The sequence below is a fragment of the Phyllobates terribilis genome, unplaced genomic scaffold (assembly GCF_046119375.1).
Source record: "Phyllobates terribilis strain yellow unplaced genomic scaffold, ASM4611937v1 Scaffold_3__8_contigs__length_932513732, whole genome shotgun sequence".
NCBI classification, from domain to species: domain Eukaryota; kingdom Metazoa; phylum Chordata; class Amphibia; order Anura; family Dendrobatidae; genus Phyllobates; species Phyllobates terribilis.
The window spans coordinates 77498527-77517095 of NW_027362763.1; the positions used below are offsets into that span (position 1 = coordinate 77498527).

General features: G+C 38.7%; 1 protein-coding gene across 3 annotated transcripts in view; it reads right to left on the reverse strand.

The window, feature by feature from the left end:
• Nucleotides 1–18065, reverse strand: part of PKHD1 (PKHD1 ciliary IPT domain containing fibrocystin/polyductin) — a 1008258-nt gene extending 990193 nt beyond the window's left edge. For all 3 annotated transcript variants that reach the window (XM_073674041.1, XM_073674039.1, XM_073674040.1), the window contains exons 1-8: nt 17844–18065; nt 14569–14649; nt 13299–13376; nt 11553–11682; nt 10203–10290; nt 4551–4608; nt 2791–2869; nt 1437–1511 (exon numbers count right to left, since the gene is read on the reverse strand). In XM_073674041.1, coding sequence (XP_073530142.1) covers nt 1437–1511; nt 2791–2869; nt 4551–4608; nt 10203–10290; nt 11553–11682; nt 13299–13376; nt 14569–14644 — 584 coding nt within the window. In that variant the 5' untranslated portion in view covers nt 14645–14649; nt 17844–18065. The remainder of the gene's footprint in view (nt 1–1436; nt 1512–2790; nt 2870–4550; nt 4609–10202; nt 10291–11552; nt 11683–13298; nt 13377–14568; nt 14650–17843) is intronic.
• Between the last annotated feature and the right edge of the window lie 504 nt (nt 18066–18569).

Sequence of the window (18569 nt, forward strand, 5' to 3'; positions counted from 1 at the left end):
TCCATGTGCCTGTATGACCTCCCTACAACGCCTGGGCATGCTCCTGATGAGGCTCAGTATTGTGTGTGGCCTCCACGTGCCTGTATGACCTCCCTACAACGCCTGGACATGCTCCTGATGAGGCTCAGTATTGTGTGTGGCCTCCACATGCCTGTATGACCTCCCTACAACGCCTGGGCATGCTCCTGATGAGGCTGAGTATTGTGTGTGGCCTCCACGTGCCTGTATGACCTCCCTACAACGCCTGGGCATGCTCCTGATGAGGCTGAGTATTGTGTGTGGCCTCCACGTGCCTGTATGACCTCCCTACAACGCCTGGACATGCTCCTGATGAGGCTGAGTATTGTGTGTGGCCTCCACGTGCCTGTATGACCTCCCTACAACGCCTGGACATGCTCCTGATGAGGCTCAGTATTGTGTGTGGCCTCCACGTGCCTGTATGACCTCCCTACAACGCCTGGGCATGCTCCTGATGAGGCTGAGTATTGTGTGTGGCCTCCACGTGCCTGTATGACCTCCCTACAACCCCTGGGCATGCTCCTGATGAGGCTGAGTATTGTGTGTGGCCTCCACGTGCCTGTATGACCTCCCTACAACGCCTGGGCATGCTCCTGATGAGGCTGAGTATTGTGTGTGGCCTCCACGTGCCTGTATGACCTCCCTACAACGCCTGGGCATGCTCCTGATGAGGCTGAGTATTGTGTGTGGCCTCCACGTGCCTGTATGACCTCCCTACAACGCCTGGGCATGCTCCTGATGAGGCTGAGTATTGTGTGTGGCCTCCACGTGCCTGTATGACCTCCCTACAACGCCTGGGCATGCTCCTGATGAGGTTGCGGATGGTCTCCTGTGAGATCTCCTCCCAGACCTGGACTAAAGCATCCGCCAACTCCTGGACAGTCTGTGGTGCAACGTGACGTTGGTGGATGGAGCGAGACATGATGTCCCAGATGGAAGGGACCGTAGGAGGACATATGTATGTGTGTGTGTATATATATATATATATATATATATATATATATATATATATATATATTTTTATATGCATGTATTTGGGGCTATCATTAGTTTTTGCAATTGGGTTTCATTAAAAATGTTGTACCATTTGCTTTCTATAGAGTAAGCTGTGTACTGTCTATTCTTGGCTGCAGAATGAGTCAACTGAGAATCCATCAGCGAGCTCGTTCTGACGGTCTGATGGGGTAGATTGTAACTTTTTTATCCATTTTTTTCTGAGCTAATTTATGGCTGCAGACCATATCCAAGTATGGAAATAAAGAGCCTGTAAAAGCTAAATGATGCAACTTGTTTTTACGCCTTCTCAAACCTTCTGCTTCACATGTAATCTGACAGTAGGGGGCGACAACATGATAAGACATAATGAAACATGCAATAGGGAAATTTAGACTTTCACAGAGTTTCAATAATTAACTTACATGCTTTTAGAGATCTTGTCAGCCATCGTGCACACTGACTTCCATCCGTCTTGGTCAGATGTCATGATCATAGGGCTGTGTGCAAAAAGAATTAAATAACTAAGTGCATGAAAAACAAGGTAAGCGTAAAATAATAGAAAAAAAATATCAAAAATATGGTTTTGATATGAAACATTGTCCTGCTTGTTCAAGTGCATATTAAACAATAAAAAAAATAATAAAAATATAATATATATACACACGACCCTTTTAGCTTGTGAATAAGCTGATCATAAGGCACTGGTTACTAGGATAGTAGCTGACCTGTGACTCTTGGGCTATATTCACACATTGCATTTTTGAAGCATTTTTTGGTGCGGATATTATGTCTCATTTGTACATTAATAAAGTTAGTTTTTTTCACCAAAAACTTAGCAAAATGTATAATTGTGTATTTTTAAAAGGTTCAAGAATGCTGCAGTTTTCCATAGCGGTCCAGAAAAAAACAAAACAAGCGTGTGAATGAGATTTCTGAATTCTTAAAGCTTTTGTTGTTACTGTAAAAAGTCACTTTTAATCTGCATTAAAAAATGCTGCAAAACAGCAAGGTGTGAACACAGCCTTAAAACAAATGTGTTACTTTTTATTTGTTAAAAAGAGCTAATAAAAAATATCTTTCTATTTTATTTGTATTTTATGCACATTATTATAGGAAGAAATAGCCTAGAGTATAATCTCTAGGTTGTTGAGGGCAAGCTCGATTTGTTGTCCACCTTTGGGGACAATTATTTTTTCTTGCATGTATTTTTGGCTGAAAATTAATTTTTAGAATTGGATTTTGTTAACAATTTTGCACTGTTATTATAGCCTCTGTACTGCGCTGTCTATTGCTGGCTGCAGATTGAGTTCACTGAGAGTCCATCAGCGAGTTCATTCTGATGGCTTTTGCACGGTTTTATCTGTCTTTTTCTAGACTCAGCTGATTTATGACCACATCAAAGTTGCATGTGCAGGATAACAAAGCCTGTAAAAGCCAAACGGTGCGAAATTTTTAATGAAACCCAAATGCAAAAAATGATTTTTTTTTAACCTCAAATACATGCATTTAAATAAAAATAAAAATTGTACCGGTGTAATGTCAGTGGTGATTTTCGGATTTCGAGTATATCGCAAATTGTTTGCATTTGGAAAATTCCTATACATTTGACACAGATTTGATTTACATAGATCATCTCTGCTACTTATATATAAGAGGGAAGATTTCATAATATTTGTTATGGTGGGTGTACAAGACGTGTTATCTGCCCGCAGCAATGTTCATCTTCTTACCACAGCCGTGAGTTCTGTACACACTGCACCTTCTCACAGTACATACCCATCAATGAAGTCACCATTAAAATCATAGTCTTCATAGTTGCTGGTCATGATCCTGCCAGTCAGCTCAATGATGCCCCCTACAGCATAAAGAAAACCCACTAAATATAAGATTTCATACTGTCTGAAATAAACCAGCTATGACAAAAATTCACAAAATAACTATTGATCTGCTTCATTCTCAGCTGGAGAACTAAGAAGGCAGAAAGAGCAAAAGGGGAGAGGCTCCTGCTGCAGCCAGCCGTCCGGCTGAGCTCCTGGGATACAAGGAGAAGATTTCTTTCCATACAGGGGTTACGGAAAGTATTCAGACCCCTTTAAATTTTTAACTCTTTGTTTCATTGCAGCCATTTGGTAAATTTTAAAAAGTTCATTTTTTCTCATTAAAGTACACTCTGCACCCCATCTTGACTGAAAAAAAACAGAAATGCAGACATTTTTGCAAATTTATTAAAAAAGAAAAAATGAAATATCACATAGTCATAAGTATTCAGACCCTTTGCTCAGACACTCATATTTAAGTCTCACGCTGTCCATTACCTTGTGATCCTCCTTGAGATGGTTCTACTTCTTCATTGTGTCCAGCTGTGTTTAATTAAACTGATAGGACTTGATTTGGAAAGGCAAGCACCTGTCTATATAAGACCTCACAGCTCACAGTGCATGTCAGACCAAATGAGAATCATGAGCTCAAAGGAACTGCCCAAGGAGCTCAGAGACAGAATTGTGGCAAGGCACAGATCGGGCCAAGGTTACAAAATAATTTCTGCATTACTCAAGGTTCCTAAGAGCACAGTGGCCTCCATAATCCTTAAATGGAAGAAGTTTGGGACCACCAGAAGTCTTCATAGACTTGGCCGTCCAGCCAAACTGAGCAATCGTGGGAGAAGAGCCTTGGTGAGAGAGGTAAAGAACAAACCCAAGATCACTGTGTCTGAGCTCCAGAGATGCAGTAGGGAGATGGGAGAAAGTTCCACAAAATCAACTATCACTGCAGCCCTCCACCAGTTTGGCCTTTATGGCAGAGTAGCCCGATGGAAGCCTCTCCTCAGTGCAAGACATATGAAAACCCGCATAGAAGTTGCTCAAAAACACATGAAGGACTACCAGACTATGAGAAATAAGATTCTCTGGTCTGATGAGACGAAGATAGAATTTTTTGCTGATAATTCTAAGCGGTATGTGTGGAGAAAACCAGGCACTGCTCATCACCTGCCCAATACAATCCCAACAGTGAAACATGTTGGTGGCAGCATCATGCTATGGGGGTGTTTTTCATCTGCAGGGATAGGATGACTGGTTGCAATTGAAGGAAACATGAATGCGGCCAAGTACAGAGATATCCTGGATGAAAACCTCTTCCAGAGTGCTCTGGACCTCATTTGCATTTTAATTTGAAAAACATTTCTACATGTCTGCTTATTTCAGTCAAGATGGGGTGCAGAGTGTACTTTAATGAGAAAAAAATGAACTTTTTAGAATTTACCAAATGGCTGCAATGAAACAAAGAGTGAAAAAATTAAAGGGGTCTGAATACCTTCCGTACCCACTGTATTTCTCAGATTTGATCGTAATATTAACAAAATGAAGACAAGATGAGGACAAGGCAGGAAGAGCTGGGGTAATATTCAGTGCTTTTTCTAGGCTTAGTACTCCTTAATTCTAATAGTTTCCAGTCTGCAGCCGTTCTGGACTATGAACTGAAAAATAAAATTATTGCCAAATTGTAGACTCACAACGATATGGTGATAATATTCTTACCGGGAGCCCCACAAGATGGGACGACGCCATAAATCTCCGGAGTCTCCGCTGGTGAGAACTGTATGAAATTAAAAAAAGTGTCATCATTAGAAACGCAAATGTTCCAGAGAAATGTTTCAACACAATTTAAATAATGTGAATAGAATATATCGACACAGTGTATCTATAACAGCACAGTAAATCACTGGGGGCAAATATGGCAGGGAGCACATTCGGAATCACAGGACATAACTAATGTAAAAGAGAAGAATTATCTCGGTAGAAAGGCAAAAAGAGCAATTGTTAGTACACAGTGCTATATAATATGATGAGAGGAAGAGGAAGAGGAGGAAGGGGAAGAAGGGGAAGAAGAGGAAGAATAGTATGAACAAGAAGAAGAGGAAGAAGAGGAGGAAGAGGAAGAAGAGGAAGAAGAAAAAGAGGAAGAGGAAGAAGAATAGTAAGAAGAAGAAGAAAAAGAGGAAGAGGAGAAAGAGGAAGAAGAGGAAGAGTAAGAAGAGGAAGAGGAGGAAGAGGAAGAGTAAGAAGAGGAAGAATAGTAAGAACAAAAAGAAGAGGAAGAAGAGGAGGAAGAGGAAGAATACTAAGAAAAAGAAGAGGAAGAATAGTAAGAGGAAGAGGAAGAAGAATAGTAAGAAGAAGAAGAAGAAAAAGAGGAAGAGGAGGACTTTATACTTAAGCCAACTTAACAATGAACCTACCTACTTTGCCCTTGATCACAAGGAAATGTACTATTGCTCTTTGTCTATGCACTATACACTGCCCTTGATCACAAGGGATGTCACTCCCCATCACTAACCTCGATCACCAGGGTCCTGACCCATTGCGGATGGTAAAGATTTAGACTCACCAAATCTATTTCCAGAGTAAAAATTGCAAAAAGATTGTTTTAATCCTTATTTTAAAAAAATGGAAGTATGATGGTATTAAGCAGCCAACTGCCTCTTTGTGCGCATGGGCGCTCGTGATAGTAGCCCAATCATGACAACCAATCCGATGCTTACGCCATCATTTCAAGGGGTTTAATAGAGTTTTATTTTTTTTAAATCAAGTCTTACCTATTTTATAAAAAAAAAGGCTCCTTTAATTCAGAAGCAGCGCCACTCCTGAGCACAGGTTATGTGTGGTATTGCAGCTCAACTACATTTACTTCAATAGGGCTGAGTTGAAATACCAAAATAGCACTGTTTCAGAGACAAAAAAAAACACCCATGGACAACCCCTTTAAGCCTTGCATAAACAGATTAATTTGCAGAATTTTCCAACAGGGTAAAGCGAAACGTGCCTGAAATCTTCCCCAATGCTGAAGGTAATTATGCAAGAGGGAGGTCAGTGGCATCCAGGAGAATAGGAGGCGTCAGGGAGATAAGCGGTGACCACCAGCTGACAGGTAAACTTTCTGTGAGCTGTTTAAACTTGTCAATGCCTACAGCAAACTGCAAACTGCTGGCAGGAGCCGAGCGCCGAAACAAAGCCGCACATTGTGCTCTTTTTAGTCTGGAATGTGACTCATTAACTTTATTCCCTGGCGATATTTAATCAGAGCTCTGAGAAGATCTTTATGGCATGCAAATACTATTCACATTAAACAAAAGTGACTCTAATGTTGTTTAGGCTGGAAGCGTCTCTGCTGCTCCAAGTCTGCCATATAGCGAATGAATGGCAATCTGCTGAACACTGGGAGAGTCAGGGACTTTAATTACTTGAGACTCACTTGTTCAGAGAGTTACTCCATTATTATAATAACCACACATGTGGAACTGCAGCTACCAAGGTGAGATCTTAAAGGGCAACCCTACTCACTGATTCATAAGACATGAAAATAATAATTATCATAAAATATTGCTGTTAATACTGCCTCCCATGTACAAAAACATAATAATAATACAAATAATAATAATAATAATAAATCTTATTTCCAAAAATGTAACTACTAAAATACTCGCTATGTACCAGAATATAACTACTATAATACTGCCCCCTATGTATAAGAATATAACAACTATAATACTGCCCCTATGTACAAGAATATAACTACTATAATACTGCCCCTATGTATAAGAATATAACAACTATAATACTGCCCCTATGTACAAGAATATAACTACTATAATACTGCCCCTATGTACAAGAATATAACTACTATAATACTGCCCCTATGTACAAGAATATAACTACTATAATACTGCCCCTATGTACAAGAATATAACTACTATAATACTGTCCCTAGGTCAAGAATATAACTACTATAATACTGCTCCTATGTACAAGAAAATAACTACTATAATACTGCCCCTATGTACAAGAATATAAGTACTATAATACTGCCCCCTATGTACAAGAATATAACTACTATAATACTGCCCCCTATGTACAAGAATATAACTACTATAATACTGCTCCTATGTACAAGAATATAACTGCTATAATACTGCCCCATGTACAAGAATATAACTACTATAATACTGCCCCTATGTACAAGAATAAAACTGCTATAATACTGCCCCCTATGTACAAGATTATAACTACTATAACACTGCTCCTATGTACAAGAATATAACTACTATAATACTGCCCCCTATGTACAAGAATATAACTACTATAATACTGCCCCCTATGTACAAGAATATAACTACTATAATACTGCTCCTATGTACAAGAATATAACTGCTATAATACTGCCCCTATGTACAAGAATATAACTACTATAATACTGCCCCTATGTACAAGAATATAACTACTATAATACTGATCCTATGTACAAGAATATAACTGCTATAATACTGCCCCCTATGTACAAGAATATAACTACTGTAATACTGCCCCTATGTACAAGAATATAACTACTATAATACTGCCCCCTATGTACAAGAATATAACTACTATAATACTGACCCCTATGTACAAGAATATAACTACTAAAATACTGCTCCTATGGACAAAAATATAACTACTATAATACTGCTCCTATGGACAAAAATATAACTACTATAATACTGCCCCCTATGTACAAGAATATAACTACTAAAATACTGCTCCTATGTACAAGAATATAACTACTATAATACTGCTCCTATGTACAAGAATATAACTACTATAATACTGCCCCCTATGTACAAGAATATAACTACTATAATACTGCTCCTATGTACAAGAATATAACTACTATAATACTGCTCCTATGTACAAGAATATAACTGCTATAATACTGCCCCCTATGTACAAGAATATAACTACTAAAATACTGCTCCTATGTACAAGAATATAACTACTATAATACTGCTCCTATGTACAAGAATATAACTACTATAATACTGCCCCCTATGTACAAGAATATAACTACTATAATACTGCTCCTATATACAAGAATATAACTACTATAATACTGCTCCTATGTACAAGAATATAACTACTATAATACTGCCCCCTATGTACAAGAATATAACTACTATAATACTGCTCCTATGTACAAGAATATAACTACTATAATACTGCTCCTATGTACAAGAATATAACTGCTATAATACTGCCCCTATGTACAAGAATATAACTGCTATAATTCTGCCCCTATGTACAAGAATATAACTACTATAATACTGCCCCCTATGTACAAGAATATAACTACTATAATACTGCTCCTATGTACAAGAATATAACTGCTATAATACTGCCCCATGTACAAGAATATAACTACTATAATACTGCCCCTATGTACAAGAATATAACTGCTATAATACTGCCCCCTATGTACAAGATTATAACTACTATAACACTGCTTCTATGTACAAGAATATAACTACTATAATACTGCCCCCTATGTACAAGAATATAACTACTATAATACTGCCCCCTATGTACAAGAATATAACTACTATAATACTGCTCCTATGTACAAGAATATAACTGCTATAATACTGCCCCTATGTACAAGAATATAACTACTATAATACTGCCCCTATGTACAAGAATATAACTACTATAATACTGATCCTATGTACAAGAATATAACTGCTATAATACTGCCCCCTATGTACAAGAATATAACTACTGTAATACTGCCCCTATGTACAAGAATATAACTACTATAATACTGCCCCCTATGTACAAGAATATAACTACTATAATACTACTCCTATGTACAAGAATACAACTAGTATAATACTGTCCCTATGTACAAGAATATAACTACTATAATACTGCCCCCTATGTACAAGAATATAACTGCTATAATACTGCCTCCTATGTACAAGAATATAACTACTATAATACTGCTCCTATGTACAAGAATATAACTACTATAATACTGCTCCTATGTACAAGAATATAACTACTATAATACTGCTCCTATATACAAGAATATAGCTACTATAATACTGCTCCTATGTACAAGAATATAACTACTATAATACTGCTCCTATGTACAAGAATATAACTACTATAATACTGCCCCCTATGTACAAGAATATAACTACTATAATACTGCTCCTATGTACAAGAATATAACTACTATAATACTGCCTCTATGTACAGGAATATAACTACTATAATACTGCTCCCTATGTACAAGAATATAACTACTATAATACTGCTCCTATGTACAAGAATATAACTACTATAATACTGCTCCTATGTACAAGAATATAACTACTATAATACTGCTCCTATATACAAGAATATAACTACTATAATACTGCCCCTATGAACAAGAGTATAACTACTATAATACTGCTCCTATATACAAGAATATAACTACTATAATACTGCCTCTATGTACAAGAATATAACTACTATAATACTGCTCCTATATACAAGAATATAACTACTATAATACTGCTCCCTATGTACAAGAATATAACTACTATAATACTGCTCCTATGTACAAGAATATAACTACTATAATACTGCTCCTATGTACAAGAATATAACTACTATAATACTGCCCCCTATGTACAAGAATATAACTACTATAATACTGCTCCTATGTACAAGAATATAACTACTATAATACTGCCTCCTATGTACAAGAATATAACTACTATAATACTGCTCCCTATGTACAAGAATATAACTACTATAATACTGCTCCTATGTACAAGAATATAACTACTATAATACTGCTCCTATGTACAAGAATATAACTACTATAATACTGCTCCTATATACAAGAATATAACTACTATAATACTGCCCCTATGAACAAGAGTATAACTACTATAATACTGCTCCTATATACAAGAATATAACTACTATAATACTGCCTCTATGTACAAGAATATAACTACTATAATACTGCCCCTATGTACAAGAATATAACTACTATTTTATTGACCTCTATGTATAGTAATATTATTAGTATTATAAACCTGCCTATGGACACTAGTACAATAAACTGCTAGACACCAGAGACTTGTACCCTTAATTTGTTATTCATTAAAACAGTTAATTTAAAAGATCAAAATCTGACCTTCAGAATCAGAAGAGGTTTGCCGTCCGGTGAACATCAGAGTTACTCTTGCTTACAATTGACAAGTAGCAACTAGTAAGACTTACAAGCCCCTCACAATTCGACTTGGTAACATCGTATAATCATAACCCATCTATACAGTAGGTATTCACAGTTTTTTCTCTGTTCCTCTCTTTGATCGGTCTTACCTTGTATGTGATCACTGATGTCGGTATGACGGGTTGTCCATCATAAAACACCTGCAGCTCATAGGAGTCTTCTCGATGTGTCACTGCTCTGTCAGAAACAGATGAAGGAGATTTGTAAATGTATTTATATATTAAATATAAATCTCTACGCCTGGTAGGTAAAAATTTTCATTTCCTTCAAAGGCCTGGAAATTTGCTCTACCTCATAGTATTTTATTGGCCAAAGTGGACAACTGTCAAGAAACGTCAGCTGCCAGGAGGTCATTAACATCTACCGAGGACTGTGGTGTACACTTAATGGTTGTATTCTGGAGCTTTCTTGGATGGTGGTTTCACAACACAACCTTCAAAACGCCTTCCTCATTCTAACTAAAGGTAACATAGTTGTTTTATATCTACCAAAGTTTCTTCAAAGTCAACATTTTGTCAACCGTATCCCAAAAAATAAAATGGGCATCCACTTCTAAACCCTTAGTGTGACCGGCAAGCCCTCTCTCACTCTGTGGTGGGGCATCTAACCATCTTCGGGAATCTTTGTTAACTTTGATAAGCCGCACATTGGATACAAGATATGTGTTCTTCAAATAGGTCAATAATCCGTCTGATGTCAACATCTCCTGAACTTTGGGTTTTCACTCATCCATCAAAAATAGTATGAAAAACTGCTACTGTACGCTTAAAACAACCAGAAAGTCTTCCTTTAAGGTGGTGAAGAGTAACTTACTGAGATCTTTCGTTACTTTAATTGAAGCCACCTAAATTTATAGAATTTGGTCCTTTGTATAGGTTGATAATCTGTTTGATTTCTATACTTCTCCAATAATGGAGGTTCATAAAATGCATCACAAATGGTACGGAGAGTTTGTTTTAACATATCCAAGGACCATTCTCTCGTGATAGCAGTAGAGGTTGTGGTACAACAGCACAACCTTAAGATCATCTTTATTCATTAAGATTGTTGGCAGTTTTGGTGTCATATATTTTGTTCTTAATAGAGGTCAAAAATGTATTTAATGCCAACAATTCCCGACCAATGGTTGGCAGCTCATGCATAAAAAAAAAGGGAACGGACAACTTCAAAGAAAATAAACTCACATTCACCATGCTTCTCCTGCAAGCAGATGAGTGGCAAAATATAATATATTGAGATACTACTACAACTACTACACGTGGTAATCACCAGAAAATGTATACCAGGACACGTTAGACCTCACTTTGCTATCGTTTGTAGACTTGTCATGGTTGGTGGTCCAAAAAACGAAAGGTTCCTAAGGTTCCTCAACATCTCCTGCACCTTTTGATATTTCTAGTTTATAGGTAAGTGTATTCTCATGCAATCAGGTATCTTACTTTGTTTTACATTGGATAGGAGTCGTATAAGACAAAAGGAGGTCACAAATGACTGGTGGCCTCTGTGGACTTGTCATGTGCACTTCAAGATGGGCTCCATTTCCAAAATGTTGGTTGTCCATGGTGCTGCCTGGTTGTGGTGAGAAAGAGACATGAAGCATGATTAATGAATAGAAGCTTATTAAGATGCAAAAAAATCAGTAGTTGGAACCAGTGGAGAAGTGGTCTCCATCAAGAGGACAGATTGTCATTGGGTTTGTTTTCCTTATAGGACTCTCAAACCAACCAATGCTGTTCTTCAAGAGAGGTGAGTCCTTTAAAGGTTCTTTCCTCCCAAAAACAAAGAAGTGGAGAGCAGCAACCTTGGCTGCGTCCTCATAAGGGCCCCATGGGAGCCTGTACTCATGAAATAAACTGCTTTATCTGACTGGTCAGAGCCCTTTGAGAAGTCCCATCAATTCACTTCCTGCTCTCTAGCTATTGGCTGAAGCTATCCATTACTTTTTTAACTTTAATTACCATATAGAGTGGGGAAAAAAAGTATTTAGTCAGCCACCAATTGTGCAAGTTCTCCCACTTAAAAAGATGAGAGAGGCCTGTAATTGACATAATTTTTCCAAAACATGTTCCCCTGCTTAAGCCATTACATGTCCGGGCCCATCTGAAGTTTGCTAGAGAGCATTTGGATGATCCAGAAGAGTATTGAGAGAATGTCATATGGTCAGATGAAACCAAAGTAGAACTGTTTGGTAGAAACATAACACGTGTTTGGAGGAGAAAGAATGCTGAGTTGCATCCAAAGAACACCATACCTACTGTGAAGCATGGAGGTGGCAACATCATGCTTTGGGGCTTTTTCTCTGCCAAGGGACCCGGACGACTGATCCTGTACATGAAAGAATGAATGGGTCCATGTATCGTGAGATTTTGAGTGCAAACCTCTTTCCATCAGCAAGGGCATTCAATATGAAACGTGGCTGGATTTTTCAGCATAACGATGATCCCAAGCACACCGCCAGGGTAACGAAGGAGTGGCTTCGTAAGAAGCATTTCAAGGTCTCCAGATCTAAACCCTATAGAAAGCCTTTGGAGGGAGTTGAAAGTCCGTGTTGCCCAGTGACAGCCCCAAAACATCACTGCTCTAGAGGAGATCTGAATGGAGGAATGGGCCAACATACCAGCAGCAGTGTGTGCCAACCTTGTGAAGACTTACAGAAAACGTTTCACCTCTGTCATTGCCAACAAAGGATATATAACAAAGTATTGAGATGAACTTTTGTAATCGACCAAATACTTATTTTCCACCAAAATTTTCAAAAAATTTCTTTCCAAATCAGACAATGTGATTTTCAGGATTTGTTTTCTCATTTTGTCTTTCATAGTTGAGGTCTACCTATGATGTCAATTACAGGCCTCGCTCATCTTTTTAAGTGGGAGAACTTGCACAATTGGTGGCTGACTAAATACTTTTTTTCCCACTGTTTAAATGGACAAACCCTTTAAGAAAACCACCAAAAACTGAAGAAACCAGAGTCTGGGCAGATTTTTATCTTTATCCTAAATTCCATTTTTGACATGCTCCTTGACCTAAGAGTGTAGCTATGAGGACACAGGTAATATAAATGGCACATGATCATTAGGTGGCCCTAATTCAGATGTTGCCTCCTGTTCCCCTTGGCTTATTGGCAGCGTAACTAGTGCACATAATGAAAAAATCCCCATTATTTCCTATAATTCCCATCTTACCATTAAACAGGATGGTAATTAATGTGCCGCCCGCGGTGCTCCCCACCAGCGGATATGCCGTGTACTTCGTACCATAACCTTGAAGAAAAAAGAAAGAAACAAAAAAAAGTCACTATTTAGTTATTAATATTAATTCATTAAGGGTAAATATAAATATTTCTGTGAATTTTCCACTCCCATTTTAGTAGGATCATATAAGAATGGACGGGCAAATTTGCTTTTGTCAGTGCACCTCAACTTTGCGGGAATTTTGGTGAAAATTCTTTTGTCTGGTTTTAGATTAATTAGTTCTTAAAGGGAATTTGTCAGTAGTATCAACCCTCCTAAGCCGTCTATATGGGCATGTAGGTCATAAGAAGCTGAATAAAATGACACCTTAATATCTGTCATACGAGGTCTTATTCCATAGAAATACACATTTTTCCTAATATGTAAATGAGCTGTTAAGATCTATGGGCCGGATATAGATCTACCAAAAAAAGTGCAGCAGACACTGTGTCCCCCTGATTCACTGAACCTGACGTTGCATACGCCTTTCTTAATGAGGAGCGTCCAGGAATAAGATGCGCCATTAAGAGGCACAAACCCCTTAAAGAATTTGGCGCATATTATCAGTGGCATGTGCTTCCTTGCAGAAATGTTCCTCCAGTCGGGGACTGGAGTAAAAATTCTGACATTAAAAACTCGCCACTTTCAGTGCACTTGATGGGCGGACGTTTGGCCATTTTGGTGCGGCTGCTTAAAAGTGACGTGAAGACACCACGTCACCACGTCACCAACTTTGCTTTTGCGGAAAAAAAAAAAAATCAAAGTGTTCTACACTAGGTAGCGGCACCTGTGTGTGCCAAAATAAATGCAAACACTGAATATATAAAATGTAACCATATTGTCTACACTTGTGAAATGAAGGCACTTTGTTTGCAAATTGTCCAATATGTGTGTGCCCACCAGCCATGATAAGGATAAAGTGACCCTACTCTGGAAGGTCGCCTTGTCATGGCTGGTGGGCACACACATATTGGACAATTTGTGCTCTAAGTGCCTTCATTTATCGTCTTTATGGCAGTAATATTTTGAGCTCATTGTAGTTGAATCGGAGCAGATAACTTTGCACGAGAGTTTAGGTAAATTATAAGAATATTGGCTGAATCAAGTTCTGCTGTTATTGATTTTGTAATATTTCCATCACTTCTTTCCATATATTGATCTATGTATTTAACCTGCAAAATTCCAGGTCCCATCATTCACCTGAGTCACTGATATTACTTACCAAGAGCAAATAACAGCTGGGAAACAGACACATAAAGCAGCCCTGAGATCAGGGAGCGCGTCTGGAAATCCTTCATGTCACCTAAAATGATCACGTAAATGAGAAGAATTAGATTTGCACTGAGGATTTTTTTTTACAGGTGCCTTGTTTCCCTGAACATTGAGAATCAGTCAGTGAGATTTATCTGATGGGAAGTTTGTAACTCTCCTATCTGACTTTTTCTGGGCTCTTCTTAACTGATCTAATGATCAACTCCACTTTGATGTGGTCATAAATCATAGGACAAATAAAAGAGTTACAAACTCCCCATCAAAAGCAGAACTCACTGAAGGATTATCAGTTAACTCATTCTGCAACCAGCAATAGACTTAGTAACACTGAGGTTATAGAAGGCAAATGATGCAATATCTTTAAAGAAACCTATTAGCAAAAATAAGCCCAAAATGCATGCATTTAAAGGAGTTGCATAAAATCTTCTTACATGGGTACAGGAGCGAAGTCTTTGTAAAAGAAGTAGCTTCGCCATTTACCTTTTATTAGAAATTCTTAATTCTATAGTTTACTGCTGATTGCTTTGGATACCGACCACCTCTGTAGTCTATCAGAGGCGGCCTGTCACCTAGGCAAGGAGCGCAATGCTATCAAGCGCCTTGCTATATTGCCTGGGCCATTAGGTCCTATGGATACATTCAGAGCATTGATGTAACAAATAGCACCCAGTTTTATTTTTATGGGGTGGCAAGCTAGGCAGTAGTTCAGAAACTTAAAAAAACTGGCCGGCACTTCCAAAACAAGAAATAGGTGTGAACAGGTGCTTACTAGGAGCAGCTACCTCCATATACAACTAACAAACAAAGCAGCACACTGCAACATTAAGTATGCGAACATGAAATATATGAAATATGAATAGCATTACTGCTGTAGAAAATAGAAATAAATGCAAAATCGTAGCGCATAAACTGGCCAATTCATGTGTACCCGGTAGCCACGTTAAGGCGTAGCTCAAAAGAGCTCCTAGGAGAAACCTACAGGACACTCAGACAGTATAGACAATCACAGCTACACAGTTCTCTCTGCTTTTTGCTCTGTAGTAGTGTATATGGTGGTATTATGTGGACACAATATATAGGGATATTATTTAGGCAGCCTTTGGTAGTATATATGTATATATATATATATATATATATATATATATATATATATACAGTCATATGAAAAAGTTTGGGCACCCCTATTAATCTTAAGCTTAATGTTTTATAAAAATTGGTGTTTTTACAACAGCTATTTCAGTTTGATATATGTAATAACTGTTGGACACAGTAATGTTTCTGCCTTGAAATGAGGTTTATTGTACTAACAGAAAATGTGCAATCTGCATTCAAACAAAATTTGACAGGTGCATAAGTATGGGCACCCCACCAGAAAAGTGACATTAATATTTAGTAGATCCTCCTTTTGAAAAAATAACAGCCTCTAGTCGCTTCCTGTAGCTTTTAATGAGTTCCTGGATCCTGGATGAAGGTATTTTTGACCATTCCTCTTTACAAAACAATTCCAGTTCAGTAAAGTTTGATGGTCGCCGAGCATGGACAGCCCTCTTCAAATGATCCCACAGATGTTCAATGATATTCAGGTCTGGGGACCGGGATGGCCATTCCAGAACATTGTAATTGTTCCTCTGCATGAATGCCTGAGTAGATTTGGAGCGGTGTTTTGGATCATTGTCTTGCTGAAAGATCCATCCACTGCGTAACTTCAACTTTATCACTGATTCTTGAACACTATTGTCAAGAATCTGCTGATACTGAGTGGAATCCATGCGTCCCTCAACTTTAACAAGATTACCGGTGCCGGCATTGGCCACACAGCCCCAAAGCATGATGGAACCTCCACCAAATTTTACTGTGGGTAGCAAGTGTTTTTCTTGGAATGCTGTGTTTTTTTGCCGCCATGCATAACGCCTTTTTGTATGACCAAACAACTCAATCTTGGTTTCATCAGTCCACAGGACCTTCTTCCAAAAAGAAATTGGCTTCTCTAAATGTGCTTTTGCATACCTCAGCCGACTCTGTTTGAGGCGTGCTTGCAGAAACGGCTTCTTTTGCATCACTCTCCCATACAGCTTCTCCTAGTGCAATGCGTTGTATAGTTGACCGATGCACAGTGACACCATCTGCAGCAAGTTGATGCTGCAGCTCTCTGGAGGTGGTCTGAGGATTGTCCTTGACTGATCTCACCATTCTTCTTCTCTGCCTTTCTGATGTTTTTCTTGGCCTGCCACTTCTGGCCTTAACAAGAACTGTCCCTGTGTTCTTCCATTTCCTTACTATGTTCCTCACAGTGGAAACTGACAGGTTAAATCTCAGAGACAGCTTTTTGTATCCATCCCCTGAACAACTATGTTGAATAATCTTTGTTTTCCGATCGTTTGACAGTTGTTTTGAGGAGCCCATGATGCCACTCTTCAGAGGAGAGTCAAACAGGAGAACAACTTGCAAGTGGCCACTTTAAGTAGCTTTTCTCATGATTGCATACACCTGGCTATGAAGTTCAAAGCTCAATGAGGTTACAAAACCAAAAAAAGTGCTTTAGTAAGTCAGTAAAAAGTAGGTAGGAGTATTTAAAACAAGAAAATGATAAGGGTGCCCATACTTATGCACCTGTCAAATTTTGTTTGAATGCAGATTGCACATTTTCTGTTAGTACAATAAACCTCATTTCAAGGCAGAAATATTACTGTGTCCAACAGTTATTACATATATCAAACTGAAATAGCTGTTGCAAAACACCAATTTTTATAAAACATTAAGCTTAAGATTAATAGGGGTGCCCAAACTTTTTCATATGACTGTATATACACACATATTAATCTGTATTATTTATGTGCATAGTAAATGGCAGTTTTTTAGCCACTAAAGGGCTGTATTGTGTGAGCTATGAGCATAGAGTATAGCGGTAGTATTATTTGTGTATTGTATGGTGGTATTATTTTATCTATGCATTCTTTAAAAGATGGAAAAGGCTTTCTAAACCGGTGAAGGGTTGAATATAGCGGTAATATTATTTAGCTATGGTATGGCGGTATTATTTTATATATTTACAGACTGTCTGAAAACGGTGAAAGGTTTTAGTTTTTTTTTGTCAAGGCCATACGTTCTATATGAAGAGATGGAGGAAGAAATGGAAATATGAGGGAATGGTGCAAAAAATTGGGCAACAACCCCTTTAGGCAGCCATGATGTTTTTGTATCCAGGCTGTTGTAATTAATACTCACAGGTTCTAGATAATGGAGGATTGCAGATGGCTGTCTCCTGGGAACGTTACGTGTTTCCCATCTTTCTAGGGTCTTGACGTTGACGTCTCGTGGTGGCAGCGTTGGTTCCGGTGTGGAGGATATGTCGTGTGTTCCTGTAATACTGGATCTTGCTGCAGCCGTCCAGGGAGTTATTATTCTCCTACCTGCTTAATCATTCACTTAAACCTTTCGGGTCAAATGTGTGGAAAAAAATGTGTGCAGGAAGTGAGCGATGCTCCAGACCTGCGGAGAATAATTACACAGTCACCTGCTGGGGGCCGAATGCTGAACGTATCAGATTAGAGAGGCCATTACTCTGGAAACGCTCGGCTTAGGTTTATCAGATAGGACTGTGACTCGCCCCCAGGGCCGTGGGGAACTCGGCAGCCGGGCCTCTGGTTGCCGGGGGATATCACGGTGGCTGGCCCGGTCCGTGACCCAGGGCGGTCAGTGAAAAGGGGAGTACTGTTATATGGGGTTTTTGGGATTTTTCGTGACGCCACCTGTGGTGTCTGGTGAGGATCACCAGCGCTGAAACAGTCCTCTGAGGCAGTTGGTAGGGCAGTTTGTGATGGAACGGCTCCCCACAGGTGGAGCAGGCCTCAGGGCAGTGTAGATAAATGGAGGAGGTGCGCTGGGCGTTGTAGTGCAGGGAGGGAAATGGCACTGGCGAAATAAAGGAGCGGAGGCAGCTCAGTGCAGTCA